We start from the raw sequence: 14,601 nt of genomic DNA on the forward strand, positions 1-14,601 counted from the left end.
ACTACAAAGTATACTACTAGTACAACAATGAAAGAGAAGGCGAGAGGGTTAAAAAATGGAATACCTAGGTAGATGGTGACGGTCCGACCGTGGTAGATTGTGTGACCATGTTGCACATCAGTGGTACCATGGGTAACGACTGCTAAGATAGTTAATCCCTGATGGTGTCCTGGACTAGGGGGTACTCACCACGTCGTCTCCCGATCTATTAGATTGGGCCGAGGACCCCCATGGCCGTATACTCATGGGCCAATTCGGACGGCTGCCGCATACAAGGAAGATTCCACAAGACTTGGCGATCAAGACAAGGACTTCTCCCCACCGGCGTATTCGGCTAGGACTCTTGTTATCCTAGGCCTTCGGTGCATTATATAAACCGAGGCCAGGCTAGTCGATAGAGATACAATATATACACAACAACAATCATACCATAGGCTAGCTTCTAGGGTTTAGCCTCCTTGATCTCGTGGTAGATCTACTATTGTACTACCCATATCATCAATATTAATCAAGTAGGAGTAGGGTATTACCTCCATCGAGAGGGCATGAACCTGGGTAAAAAACATCGTGTCCCTTGTCTCCTGTTACCATCCGGCCTTGACGCACAGTTCGGGACCCCCTACCCGAGATCCGCCGGTTTTGACACCGACATTGGTGCTTTCATTGAGAGTTCCGCTGTGTGATCGACAAAAGGATCGATGGCTCGCCTGCAGATCAACTGCGACTTCGACATCTTCGTCACCAGCTCGACTGGTCACCTTGGTTCGACCAAGAATTGCGCCCCGTGTTCGGATCACCATGTCCGGACGAGGGCCTTCATCAAACATCAACTCCGATCTCTATCAAGATCACGGAGGAATCATCTATGGAGCTCGGGGGCTCAACGTCAACATTGCCCTCAAGCGACCGTGCTGTTTTTCTGGACAGCAAACTCGTATCTGCCACCACCACCTCCTCGAGTATCGCTTTGATGATCGCTTTGGTGGAATTGTGCGGAATTGAGTCTACAACAACCCTGGAAAATTTCGTCGAGTTACAATGGAGGAATCTCTGGCAATCCACGATATACCGGAGCCCTGTCAAATCTGGACGGGAATTTGGATGAGTTTAGGGCGTGGTGTCCAGCTTCTAGCTCAGATGTCCTTTGGAAGATCCAACCGTTGATTGGCTGCGGAATTCCTATATCTACCACCTCTCAAAATTTCGGCTCGATCCGACCGTCCAAACTCCGGAAACGTTCCGATTAGTGCATCACTTTTCGGATCTGTTTTCTGTGCGAAAACGAATCCGACCTGAGTTCATCCTTTTTATGAACAGGATTTCGGACATCCCTTTTGAAGGAAGTTTTGTATGGGGTATTGTGTTTTGTTCCCGAACACATCCCACTAATTATAAGATCTTTTGAACATGATCTTCAACATCATGCTGGTGTCAAACCAGTCCGGCAATATTACTCCACGGCTGCCGACCTGCGCTAGACACGGCGTCACTTTGTTGAGCCGAGCTCAACTTCTTCGGATCATCATCTCGGCATGCCGAACAAGAGCCCGGCATCGTGAAGGATAAATTATCACCAATATCGCCGCCCCACGGATTACACGGAGCGGGCATATCGGCATCGCCGCACGGTCGCTTCATCAAGCCGGCATCGACCACGTCATGACCTGCATCGACAGGGCCGCACTATTGCTTCTTCAAGTTGGTGTCCATCACACCGACCTACTTCAACATCTCGGCTGGATCGGGGGCTTCGCCATCTCTTCATCAACCTGCTCCGGACACTTCGGCGTCACTAGCCGACCAGCTCCGTCACGTTAGCTGGGCCGAGGGCTTTGCCAGCATTGCCATGCCGTCGTTTTATCGCCCATCAGGCAATGGGTGTGCGGAGCGGGTCCCAGTTTTAGGAATCACCTTCCTTCGGATTGCTACAACAAATAAACCAGGTGCTATTAATCCCAATATTTTTTGCTTGTTTGGGTTCATTTTTCCCAAGGAATTATTACTCTGGTTTGTCCGTCATATGTACACAGGTCTATCAAATGATGGCCGCATTAACGACAGTCGCATGGTGGTTCGGTCAGTTTCCGTACATAGTCCGGCGAACACCGCACTCGGAGCTCGGACCGACCTGCGAATTCAGGCTTTGCCACGCCTTTACCGCATCACGCCGACGCCCTGCATCGACATTGAATTCGGCGCCAGGCCATATTTCTTTTATTACTCACTTTGCATAAATTATTTATTATGCAACGATTTTTTTTAATTATCATTATTACTATTATCTCTGGTTTGCACTATTTTTTGTGCACAGGAAAATGATCCCGGGACTTCGGCGTCACTCTGCCGGTCTGCATTGATCGTGCTATGTCACCACTTCGGCGTGTCAAGCTCTCCGCTCCGCCACCTTGGGACCGGCTTGAGGGATGGAACCTTGCCCCGCATCAAGCTCGGACCGCGTCATCAATACCGAACACATTAACCAGCTAAGTCGCTTTCATGCTCAAAGCTTTAATTTTTAACTTGCGTTCGGTTCGACCAAGCATTATACTTTTTTGGAAAAAAGTTGCTTCTAAAAAATTTCCTTGTCCAAACTTTGTTTGTGACGCATAAATTCAAATACCCCGTTTACTTGGGGGCTTCCTTTATGAAGCTTTTCCTGTTGCATATGATTATACTTGTACGGCTTCGTTCCTTGTTCGTGTATTACACCACAATATGCACCATATTGACTTAAGCGATTTGCAAGCTGGGTTGCCTCGCTCCTGTGTTTACCCCTACGTTCCCGATTGCTCGGCTAGGGAGTAAAGGGAGCACCTCTGCGATTGTCACGATCGGGTCACCCGAGCCAGACCTCAGACTGGGTGAAGCCGAATGCTAGCGCTCTTATAGTTATTCAATGATGGTCGGCACACAATAGAACTCATGAGTACAAAAAATCTATTGCACAAGTCTCATAATAACAATGAGCACCGAAGAAAGGTATCGGTGGGGGTACTATTTTCTTCGAAGATGCTTCTTACTCTTCGCAGTAATATAGCATAAGTTCCCTGAGCGCGCTTTGTCTGTTACAGCCTTATGGCCTGATTGCTTGGTTATTGGAAACACCGTCGATATTCTCGACCGATGGAGTACATAACACTTTTCGGTCCTTAACCGAAGAGGGAGAAGCTGACGGTCGGTTAAGACGCGTTTAAAGTTCGGTTGAACATAGATATGATATAAGTACTTCGGTACATGCAATCATTCTTCTACCCAAGTCACTTGGGGGCTCTTAAGTTTATTTGAGCCGTTTTATAATAAGTGTTCTTCTTCTCAGTTGTTGCAAAGTCCTATTATTATTATTTATCACTCCTTTTTTCGACGCGAGTGTGCGGTCACTAGCCGGGGAGCCTAATTTCTCTCTCAAAGCCTCTAGAGTTTAGTTTGCTAAACTGGCCTAATGAGAAGTACTCCGCCCTCGGGATAGGAGGTTGAAGCCGTAGGCTGACCCATTCGAAGTCTTGAGATAGGATGTGTCATGTTAAAGGACGACAGAAGCACTTCTTTTTTCTAAGACCAATTTTCGGATTGGCACCGAGCCCTTGATCTTGTTCGGACGTCATGTTTTTACTGACGTTTCTTGGTTTTCCAAGCTTTTTGGCACTTTTAAACTATTTGTGCTTTTCCAGCATTAGTCTCGTAGTGCAACGCCGGACACCTTTAGGGATTCGGCAAAAACATTCTCAGATATTGCTATATATACATCGGTTTCGAATTGTGTCTTCGGTCAATAGTTGGGTTGCCCGGCTCCTGCACTTGCTTCCTACGTTCCGTTTTGTTCGGCTAGGCGTGCAAAGGGAGAACCACTGCGATTGTGCTTCCAGCTCACATGGTTAAGCACCTTAGTGGAGAAAGCCGAAAACTGACTGTCACAATAAGCGTAAACTGGTCAGCGATCAGATGACTATGACGGGCCATTCATAACATTGGCCGAAGTGTTTACGGCTTGACCTTGACTGTCGCCGAACACTACCGGGGGCTATTAACTGGCCTCCCAAACTAAATCCTCGATATTTTGCTCTTACATTCGATCTGAGGTTTCATGATCATGCTTAGCATGACAATCCAAAGAAAGGAACCGATAGCGGGACTATTTTCTTTGGAATACATTTCTTCTGTTAAACAGTAATATAACATATCTCTCTACGTACCTTTGTTTATAAAACCGTGTGGCCAGATTGCCTTGTTTGTCGTAAATCTTTGCCCTCATAAAGGCTTTATAAAGTAGGACAAACACTCCTCGGCTACTGGCCAAGGAGGTGGAAGCCGATGGTCGATCAACAAAGTTTAGTACAATGCGGATCTGAGCATTAATGACGTAAAGTACTTGGATACATAGAGTCATTACACATAATTTGTGATTTTACTATGGATATTGATCCTTAATTCGGCCACCCGTGCCCGCATTAAGGCTCGGGGGCTACTGGGCTTCGGGCTTATTCTTTACAAATATTAAAGGGGCACATCGATCCCCTGATCTGGTGTTGCCACCCGACCAGTGTCTCGGGGGCTACTGCATTGCTTGTCCAATGCAGAAAATTTTATGTGCAATATAGTTCCCGAGGAGATTTTGATCCTCAGGTTGGTCGGCCGCACCCAACCTGAGTCTTGAGGACTGAGCACGCCGCTTTTGTGTCCCGAAGTATTCTGCCGAGCTAGGACTTGATCCTCAGGCCGATTTTGCAAATCAACCTGAGTCTCAGTGGCTACTGGGATCAGCGGTCTTATGTGATCCTTCATGTGCATCTCGGGTTTTAGACCGATACACACCTTGAGGGCTACTGGCTATATATATCGGCAGAGAATAAGTTGCACCAATAAAAAATATTGACAAAAAATCGGCCCATAGTTGGGGTGGTGCACCACCTCGGAAGCAGTCCGGCATAAAGCTCGGGCGCTAGTGGCTGGCTCCATAGAGGGCATTTCCGGCATTAAGCTCGGCTAAACTCCTTCAACTTTTTTGAACCAAGGTGATATGACACCTCGGATATAGTCCGGCATTGGAGCCTGGACACAGTCCGGCGTTGGAGCTCGGATATATTTCGGCATTGGAGCTCGGATACATAGTCCGGCGTTGGAGCTTGGATACATTCCGACGCTAGAGTTGGGAAGCGGTCCGGCGTTGGTGCTCGGCTGCAAAAGATACCTCGAATGCAGTCCGGCGTTGGAGCTCGGACGCAAGAGGACCCTGCCTCCCGGGAAAAACATCAAACCCGAGGTGTGGCATAAAAATAAACAAGGCATTGATAAAGGCCGGAAACTTAAAGGGGCTCCTCGGATACCCGACATGTAAACTCATCGAATGCATTTCGGCGATCCTCAAGATCGAAGATAAAGAAGATTTGTTGAACCAGTTTTCAAGACCGGAAACCGAAGATGAAGAACAGTTCGGAAGAATCGAGGAGCGTCCCTAACTTGAAGACCGGTTTAGGGGGCTACTGACGGTGTCCTGGACTAGGGGGTACTCACCACGTCGTCTCCCGATCTATTAGATTGGGCCGAGGACCCCCGTGCCCGTATACTCATGGGCCAGTTCGGACGGTTGCGGCATACAAGGAAGATTCCACAAGACTTGGCGATCAAGACAAGGACTTCTCCCCACCGGCGTATTCGACTAGGACTCTTGTTATCCTAGGCCTCTGGTGCATTATATAAACCGAGGCTAGGCTAGTCGATAGAGATACAATATATACACAACAACAATCATACCATAGGCTAGCTTCTAGGGTTTAGCCTCCTTGATCTCGTGGTAGATCTATTCTTGTACTACCCATATCATCAATATTAATCAAGCAGGAGTAGGGTATTACCTCCATCGAGAGGGCCCGGACCTGGGTAAAAAACATCGTGTCCCTTGTCTCATGTTACCATCCGGCCTTGACGCACAGTTCGGTACCCCCTACCCGAGATCCGCCGGTTTTGACACCGACAATCCCAATATGCCAAAGTCAGCTACACGGTTCCAGGTTAGACCGAATCGCGGATGCAAATGCACATCCAGGATCGGTGATCTTATTTTGATCGGAGGATGACTGGTCCCTGCAAAATAATGGAGTACCGTTAGGGATGCAAATGATGCTTTGTGCATTCCGTTTGTAATATCACGTACCATAGGATGGCAACTAGATGAAACAAGTCCCCTGGCTTGTCACCGCGAAGATGCGGCCTAGATGGTGCACGACGTCTTCGAACGTGTAGGGGTACAATTCTGCCGCCGCCAACATGCGCCAGCCTCTGCCGTTACTGCCTCTTGCATTGATGGCAATCCTTATGTCGAACACCGTGATGAGATAGTAATCATCGTAGCCGCGTCGCTTTGTCGGCTGGTCCACAATTGCTATATTCTTCAATCTCATGTAGGCATCATCATACGTATTCAAGCCCAGCCAGTCTGGAAGGCCGATCCCAATGGTGCAGAAGGGGTCTACCGGAACGGCCGCACTGCTGTGGATGTTGTGCAAAATGATGGTGGTATCCGGCCGGAGGTATGCAAGCCAATCTTCATTGGCACCGACCCAGACCTATATATAAGACGGTGGGCAGCGGAGAAATTATGGGATGGAAATGGAATAACTAAGTACTACATGATCAAACCCCATTACTGACCTGCTCATCGGACAAAATCTGACTATCTCTCAATGTCGGCAACTCTAGCGGAGTCAACGCGCAACCATGGCCAGGGAGCGGTGGACTGTTCGAAGGATTGTCCCATAGAATAACCTTCTCCTCGAGGACGCATGGAAGACCAACAAGCATGGCCTGTTTAAGCAGCGTCTTGAAAAAGTTGGTGCAGGAAGCACCGAGTCTTGCAGCGGTGAGGACGTCGGAGCGGCGTGCGATTTCTCCCACAGGATCGTCGTCTAAGGTCTCCCAGCCCTGACGAGGAGGAGAACCGCCTGGCGAATCCATGGGAGCAGCGACGAACTGCCTTCTCTTCAGGGGGAGGGGAACTGGCGAGGAGGAGATAAGAGCGTAGTAATCGCAGGGCCTCGTCCCTTCCAACTGTAGATCGTTCCTCAGCGAAGGGGTGAGGCTATTATTTACTACTAGTAATCCCTCCCTCCAGGTGCATAGGGCACCTAAGAAATGGTACCATGAACTAGGCATATGTTGATTGGACGCTCATCACGTTTTTCTCTCCCTCTAGTTAATCCTGCATTAAGTGTAATGATGGTAGGACTAACCATGCATAGGCTAACGGATTGTTTCACACAATTCTTTAGGTCCAACTTGCATGCATGCAAAGAAAAAGTAAATGGTAGAGGCGGCTGATTGGTTTGCATATGGAAGGGAGATAAATGTGAAGCTGAAAACGCTAAGTGCATTGGGGTAGGCATACAAGTCATTAGTGTTAACTAATGAAGGGCGACTAATATACTTGAAAATCCTAAATTCTCTTAGGTGCCTTGTGCACCTGGACAGAGGGAGTACTAGCATTATGGAACGTTATGGGATTGCATTATACGGTAAATAATAGCACTAGTAAGAAATTGTTGGCACTAGGTAGTAGTTTTTGGCGTGGATTAAGAAATTTTGGGTATGTTTTTCCCATTTTTTGTACATGCCAACTAGTGTCAAAAAACGTCTTACATTATGCGACGGAGGAGTACGTACTCGTACTGTAGCACACTACAAGAAATATGTCAACTTATGACCTTCTGTCAGTGACCCTCGAAGAATTGGTCATAAATTTATGACCATTTTAGACCAATTGGTCAAAAGCTGTTCAGGGGGCTCCAAACCCTAAACCATTGCGACCATTTTGGTCAGAAAGGTCGTAATTTCCTTACACGAAAGGTCACAAAGCAAACAGTGCTAGTCCGCTACCTTATTTCTAGTTGTTAATGACCAATATAGATGGTCATAGCCTTGTAGATTGTGGTGGGTTGTGATGACTAGACGCCATCTCATCAGTTTTGCCTATGTGTCATGTCCATGTGGCAGTTTTTGCCCTAGGTTGTGAAGCAACCTATATTTCTATCATTCCCAAAATTCCCAAAACAATCTCATAAATTCTTTGGGGCATATCTTCATCAAATATGTAAAAATCCTTCCTCGCCTAGTTCAAAACTAATTCAACAATATTCATTTTCCTATTGTGTTCACAACAACACTTTATGAAGGAAGTGCTATTTATATATTCTTGATTGCCCTCGGAATTTTTGGGCACTCCTTCCTATCCAAATTATTACCGCATGACAAAATTCAGCTCCATTTGCCTAGCAAATCTTCCTCGGCAAATTTCCAAAGTTTTTGTCCACCTAGAAGCATTGTGAAGGAAGTACCTTTTTTATATCTCTAAATGACATGAAATTTATACAGTTCCTTCATATGCCCAAATTATCAACCTCCTCCAAATTGCAGCTCAGTCAAATTATCTATGTGAGCCCGGGTTCAATTTATATTTTATGGCCAAATTGGCACGTTGCAAAGCAAGTGTTATATAGACCCCTCCTATTACCCTCAAACTTTTCGGGCACTCTTTCATACCCAAATCATTGCCACATGATAATATTCAGCTCAATTTTCCTAGTAAATCTTTCTCGGGAAATTTCCAAAGTTTCTACCTCGAGAGAAGCTTTGTGAAGTAAGTACTAGCTAGGCTTACCCAAATAATCTGAAAATTTACCAGCGCATGACCATACCTAAGTAACTTACCTACACCAATTTTGAGCTCATTTCATTCATCCAATCTCTCTCACTAGTTTTCCCAAGTTTTTGTCCATAGAATAGCATTGTGAAGGAAGTACTACTTTGGCATGTCCAAATGGTATCAATTTTCTACAATGCTTTCCTATGCCCAAATAACCATCCTCCACAAAATTTCAGCTCACTCCATTCATTATTTTGAGCCCAGCTTCAACATTCATATTTTTGTCTAGCATGGTACTTTGCAAAGCAAGTACCACCTAGGATCCTCCTTTTGAGCTAAAAATTTGTGAAGACATTCTCCTTAGTAGATAATCATCCTCAGACAAAACTCACACCCATTGGCCATGTGCATTTCCCGTACCGCTAATCAAGCACTTGGCTGCTAATTCATGTTTGAGCATCGATCGGTCTCCTCGTGAGAATCTTATGTTGTAATTTTCTTCCTAGCACCAACCTGGGGAGTTCCCAACCCACTAGACATGCCTAGGCCACCCAGAACACATGGCAACATTATGGTCACGCGGTGACCACGCGACGGGCATGCGAGTTTACGCGCTCTAGAGTTGGGGCCCTCGGCCACCGCCCAAACCTCGACGTATCCATGTATTTATGATTCAATAGGTCCTTATGTAACTAGAAATGATTTTTGGAAAAAATAAATAGCAAACTATGAGGCAGCTGCAGTTCAAATTTGACCCGCTTCCAACTGAATCAGCGGAAATTTGTCTTTTTCACGAGAGGTGGATCAAAAAAATTTACACCCAACCATTTTGTCAATTATGCATTAAATATGGCCTAGTATTTTATAAAAATGATTTGGTCCAATTTTGCAACAATTATTTGGTAGTTCCTTCACAAAAAAACCTCCTTTTGGGCACTCGAAAAATGGAAAATGGTTTTTTCGTCCAACGAAAATGAAAACTTCCTTAGGCAACATTGTTTGCCATTCCAATATGCACCCTTGTGCACAATATGAGATCATTTTAACAAACTATGCCATGGATGTGGCCATAAGATTGATCATTTGGCTTGAAAGCCATTGATCTCCACACGTGATAGCTCGTTTCTGAGAACACTTTTTTAAAATAATTGTCGTATTACAAGTTTATTATTTTTCCTAGGAACTTGGCCACATATAATGACACAATGCGAAGGTTTCCCAGTTTTTTGATTTTTTGAATTTTTTATGCCCGTTTCAAAATGCGGTCAAAACGGCGGGAATGACCGTTCCTAGCTAGTGGTTGAATCTTGGAATTTTTTTGGTGTTTCTATGATTAAATAGATACTTATGTACCTAGAAATGATTTTTGAAAAAAATAAAGAGCAAACTACAAGGTAGCTACAGTTCAAATTTGACCTGCTTCCAACTGAATCGGCGGAAATTTGTCTTTTTAGTGAGAGGTGGATCAAAACTTTTGACACCCAAACATTTGGTCAATTGTGCATTAAATATGGCCTAGTATTTTAGAAAAATGATTTGGTCCAATTTTGCAACAATTATTTAGTAGGTCCTTCACAAAAAAACCTCCTTTTGGGCACTCAAAAAATGGAAAATGATTTTTTCGTCCAAAGGAAGTGACAACTTCCTTAGGCAACATTGTTTGCCATTCCAAGATGCACCCTTGTGCACAATATGAGATCATTTGAACAAACTATGCCATGGATGTGGCCATAAGATTGATCATTTGGCTTGAAAGCCATTGATCTCCACACGTGATAGCTCGTTTCTGAGAACACTTTTTTAAAATAATTGCCGTATTACAAGTTTATTATTTTTCCTAGGAACTTGGCCACATATAATGACACAATGCGAAGGTTTCCCAATTTTTTGATTTTTTTTGAATTTTTTATGCTCGTTTCAAAATGCGGTCAAAACGGTGGGAATGACTGTTCCTAGCTAGTGGTTGAATCTTGGATGGTCAAAACGGCGGCAACTATGACCTTTTTAGATGGTCACAACATCATACTGCATTTTGATTGGTCCGTAGACATCTCACGCGGATCATGCATCATACGCCGTCGGATGCTCACGGATTCAACGACCGTCCTTAACCCTTCCACACCAACTCCAAAACCCTAGGTCATTTTCCATCCACCCCCCGCCTCCTTTCTTTCCCACATCCATCAATCGATCCCCTTCCTTCTCCTCATTGCCTCCTCCCTTCCAGATCGCCGCCGCCACCTCCCTTTCAGATCACCGCCGCCACCTCCCTCTGGCGGAGCTCGCCACCGTCCTCTCGCCCCTCCCTCTGGCCTTCCCCTCGCCCCTCCCCCCCACACCTAACCAAACCAACCATCCCACCCGACACCCTTCCTCCTCCAAGACAGCCAAGACGCGCCCTCTCCCCTCGGATCCATGGCGCTGCTCAGCGCCGGCGCGGCCCTGCGGGCGTGCGTGGTCGCCCCGGCACTGACGGCGGCGGTGTGAGCGTGCCTCGCCATGTCGCCGCCCCTTAAAGTCGCCGCCTCGGTGGCTCTCCGCCACGAACCAAGGCCGGCGACATCTACCGCGCGCCGGATCCGACACGAGGACCACGAGCAGGGGACGGGCTGCAGTTATATGCCACTCCAGTTAGCAAGCGAGGAGCTCATCTTGCTCGATCTTGCAAGGGCTGAACAGCCGTTTGGATCGAGATGTTTGAAGGGATGGAGGGGATGAGCTACGGCGGCAGTGCTGCTGGCACTGGTGCCGGGGCGGCGGCGCTGTCGCCACGGGACCCCAAGCAGCGGCCGCGGTAGATGCCGGACCTCCACGACCGCTTCGTGCACGCCGTCGCCAGGCTCGGCGGCCCCGACAGTGAGTAGTCTTCTTCATTTGCTCCTCCTTTCCCCTGCTCGTCAAGCCACAGAGCAACGCCGATGATCATGTACCTGATTCATCAGCTCACTCTCAGCTGACTTTTGCTTGTTTGAGCATCAGCTTAACTATACTGATTATTATTGTTTCCTGCAACAGAAGCGACGCCAAAGGGAGTGCTCAGGCTGATGGCCATGAAAGGCCTCACTCTATACCACCTGAAAAGCCACCTTCAGGTTTTGCTAAACAACTCTGCACCATCCCTGCTGTTTGACTGTTTCTTACCTTCTCTTCTGCACCCCAGTTCAGTGTTGCAGCACTAACTAACACAGCGATGCTTGTTTTATCTTACCAGAAATACAGGTTGGGAAAACACAACAAGAAATCCACAGACCTGGAATTAGCCAACAGTGCAGGTACATAAACACATACATACCTTGCAACTGTTACAGTCAGCACAAATATGCAATCGTGGTGGTGATAGGATTTGTTTTTGGCTTGATGGGCATAGTCTGCACTCTGGAATGCTACACAATTGAACTGTAAACGAATTGTGCAAAAAAAATTGTTGTCTTCCATTTTACTGGTGTCTATTCTTGTCATGTATAATTGTCATTTAGTACTGAAGGATCCAGGCAGGGAATTATATTGTTTGATTAAATAAATCAAAACCTGAAGGAGATCTAGATTAACAGTAGAATCACATAGTTGTAATTACCCGAGAAATTTTAACAGAAGCTCACTGTTATGATGTTCAGTTTTGTATGAAACAAATCAGGTCTTGGTTCAATCTTGTATGTGTCGATTTGATTAAACCTTGACTGAAACCAAAGCATCACGTTTTGATTAAACGTTTACATGAGTTGTTATTCTATTCAAGTGGGTGAACTAAGCTATTTTTATTTAGTTTGCTCTCTGCTATGCCAAAGCCATCATTGTGAGACATCACTGCATTACATTTTCCTAGAATTACAAATTAGTCACAGACTTGATTTGTTATTTGCATCACTAGCCTTTTGGGGCACCAGATTTATACTATGCTTGCTTCTGCTATTTGTGCCTGCTGATTGATTATACAGTGATCGAGACGCTGCTAATTTTACTGATTGATGTTGTTGCTGTCATATGCAGACTGTTGTGATGGAAAATCATTTGATTTGCTACATATCATCAATTCAACAGGAAGCGCCAACGGTGACAAGATAGATAGTAGGTAGGTTGCATTTCTGTCACTTGGGCAACACATCTGACTGTTGTTAAATAGAAGAATTAGTTTGGTTTTTACCGAGGATTCTGCCCAGGACGAATAAACTTGTGTTATCATTCTAATGAACTTGTTCGTTTTCTGAATGAAATGTTCATAATATATTGGCTCTAGATTTTGACCTTACCTTCCATTCCCTTCCCTGATGTGCAAGAGCAGCTGCATGGCTGCAACATCACCAACTCGACTCGGATGCAGGGAGAGGAGATGCCTAGCTGCGGGGAAGCTGCAACTCTAGGTTAAGGCCTCCCTCTGCATCTCTTTGTTTTGGTTTACTAGGCTTGGTCCCTGATTTGGTGTTGCTCCAAATTTGCTTACATGCTTGATTTCATTGTTTGCCAATTAAGTTGCTTGCTTGATGCCCCAAAATTCAGTAGAATTTTGTTTATCAATTGGTTTGGTTGGATTTCTCCCGAGTTAACTGAAGTTGTTACAAAATAGGTGGTTGTTTTCCAATTTGTTCAGTAGAATAAAAATTGATGGCTGGCATGTGTTGTTTGCTATCTTTCATCTCACCTTGTGTTGTCAAAGTTTATCTTCTCTTGTCAAGGTTTTCACTGTGGTTACTATTAATTTGGAAGATAAAGTGATGGCCAATTATATGTATATATCCACACAACAAATATATTGTGTTGTATTATGCTTATGCTACTTGTATCACCAGTGCTTTCTAACTCTAGCACCTATGTCTTTCTTTACTGTCTTGCCTAACCCTGTATTGATATGTATGTTTGCTCAAAATTAAGTAAAAGTTAGGCTGCCATGTTAAGGCTAACCTGAGAACATTTACTCTCTCTGTCTTTATTAAGCTCGGCTAACCTTATAGATGTTGTCCTTCTTTCATCTGTAGGACAATATCATGCATATGTTTATTTGGTTTGAACTTTGCATGTGTTTATTCAGTTTGAACTCTGCATGACATGAAGTAATTATTTTTTGTGTTTTTCTCAACTTGTTTTCGTTGTTACTTGATACATACTTAGTTTTTTGGTTAGTTGTGGGTTAATGATGGTGATTTTGTTCTACTTGAATGCATTGGTACCCCCCTCATCTAGCGCACGGATGCAACGGTGGCAAGATCATGGCTGTGTGCATCATCAAGCACACCATGGCGATAATTCACCTCCTCACAGATGCTAACTCAATCCAAATCATCACGATGCTATCATCCTTAGGTATCTCTCTTGGTTCCCTTTATTCTCTCATGCATTTGTGATGTTAGTGATGTTAAGCCTACATACTCTGACTAGTAATGTTTGATCTTGCCTGTTGAATGGATGGCTGTGGTAGTAGAATGGTATTATTGTTTAGGTGCAATTTGGTGTAGTGAAGTTTTTTGCACGACTCGCACTTGTGCAATACATATTCATATTTTTCTCTGTTTTCTTGTATGAATGAGTATCTCATTTTAACTAGCTGGAGAACAAAAAATCATGGTACTAGCTGAATTTGTGTCGTCATTCTAATATAAATAGCTGTCATTTTTTGAATGGTCTCTTCTTGCTATATTGGCTCCAGTTTTCCTAATTTTTCTCTATTGATTCATGTATCAGGGTGACCGTGGAAGGCATATCACTGTTCTGTTGGCCCAGTCCTGACAGGAGTAGGTGCCTAGTTTGTGATTGTTATTGAAGGAGCTCCATGCTGAAGAACATAGCTTGTAACTGTATCACATGTGGAGCTTGTAACTGTGATTGCCATACTTTTAGAGCTTCTGGAGAATGTTTGGAGTATCACATGTGGAGCATGTATATGTTAGAGCTTATTATGTGTAGAGCTTGTAAAGTATATGTTATTTGTACAATAGGAGCTCTGTATTGAATATGGCTGATAATATTTGGAGTATTAT

At 44.9% G+C, this 14,601-nt stretch overlaps 1 protein-coding gene across 1 annotated transcript; it reads left to right on the plus strand.

The window, feature by feature from the left end:
* Positions 1–10,793: 10,793 nt before the first annotated feature.
* On the plus strand, positions 10,794–12,752 carry LOC125514750 (myb family transcription factor PHL11-like). Its single transcript, XM_048680102.1, has 4 exons — positions 10,794–11,488; positions 11,648–11,724; positions 11,844–11,904; positions 12,620–12,752. The coding sequence occupies exons 1-4, from the start codon at positions 11,431–11,433 to the stop codon at positions 12,703–12,705; spliced, it is 282 nt and encodes a 93-aa protein (XP_048536059.1). The 5' UTR covers positions 10,794–11,430; the 3' UTR covers positions 12,706–12,752.
* Positions 12,753–14,601: the final 1,849 nt, after the last annotated feature.

This window comes from Triticum urartu, chromosome 6 (assembly GCF_003073215.2).
Source record: "Triticum urartu cultivar G1812 chromosome 6, Tu2.1, whole genome shotgun sequence".
Classification (NCBI taxonomy): Eukaryota; Viridiplantae; Streptophyta; class Magnoliopsida; order Poales; family Poaceae; genus Triticum; species Triticum urartu.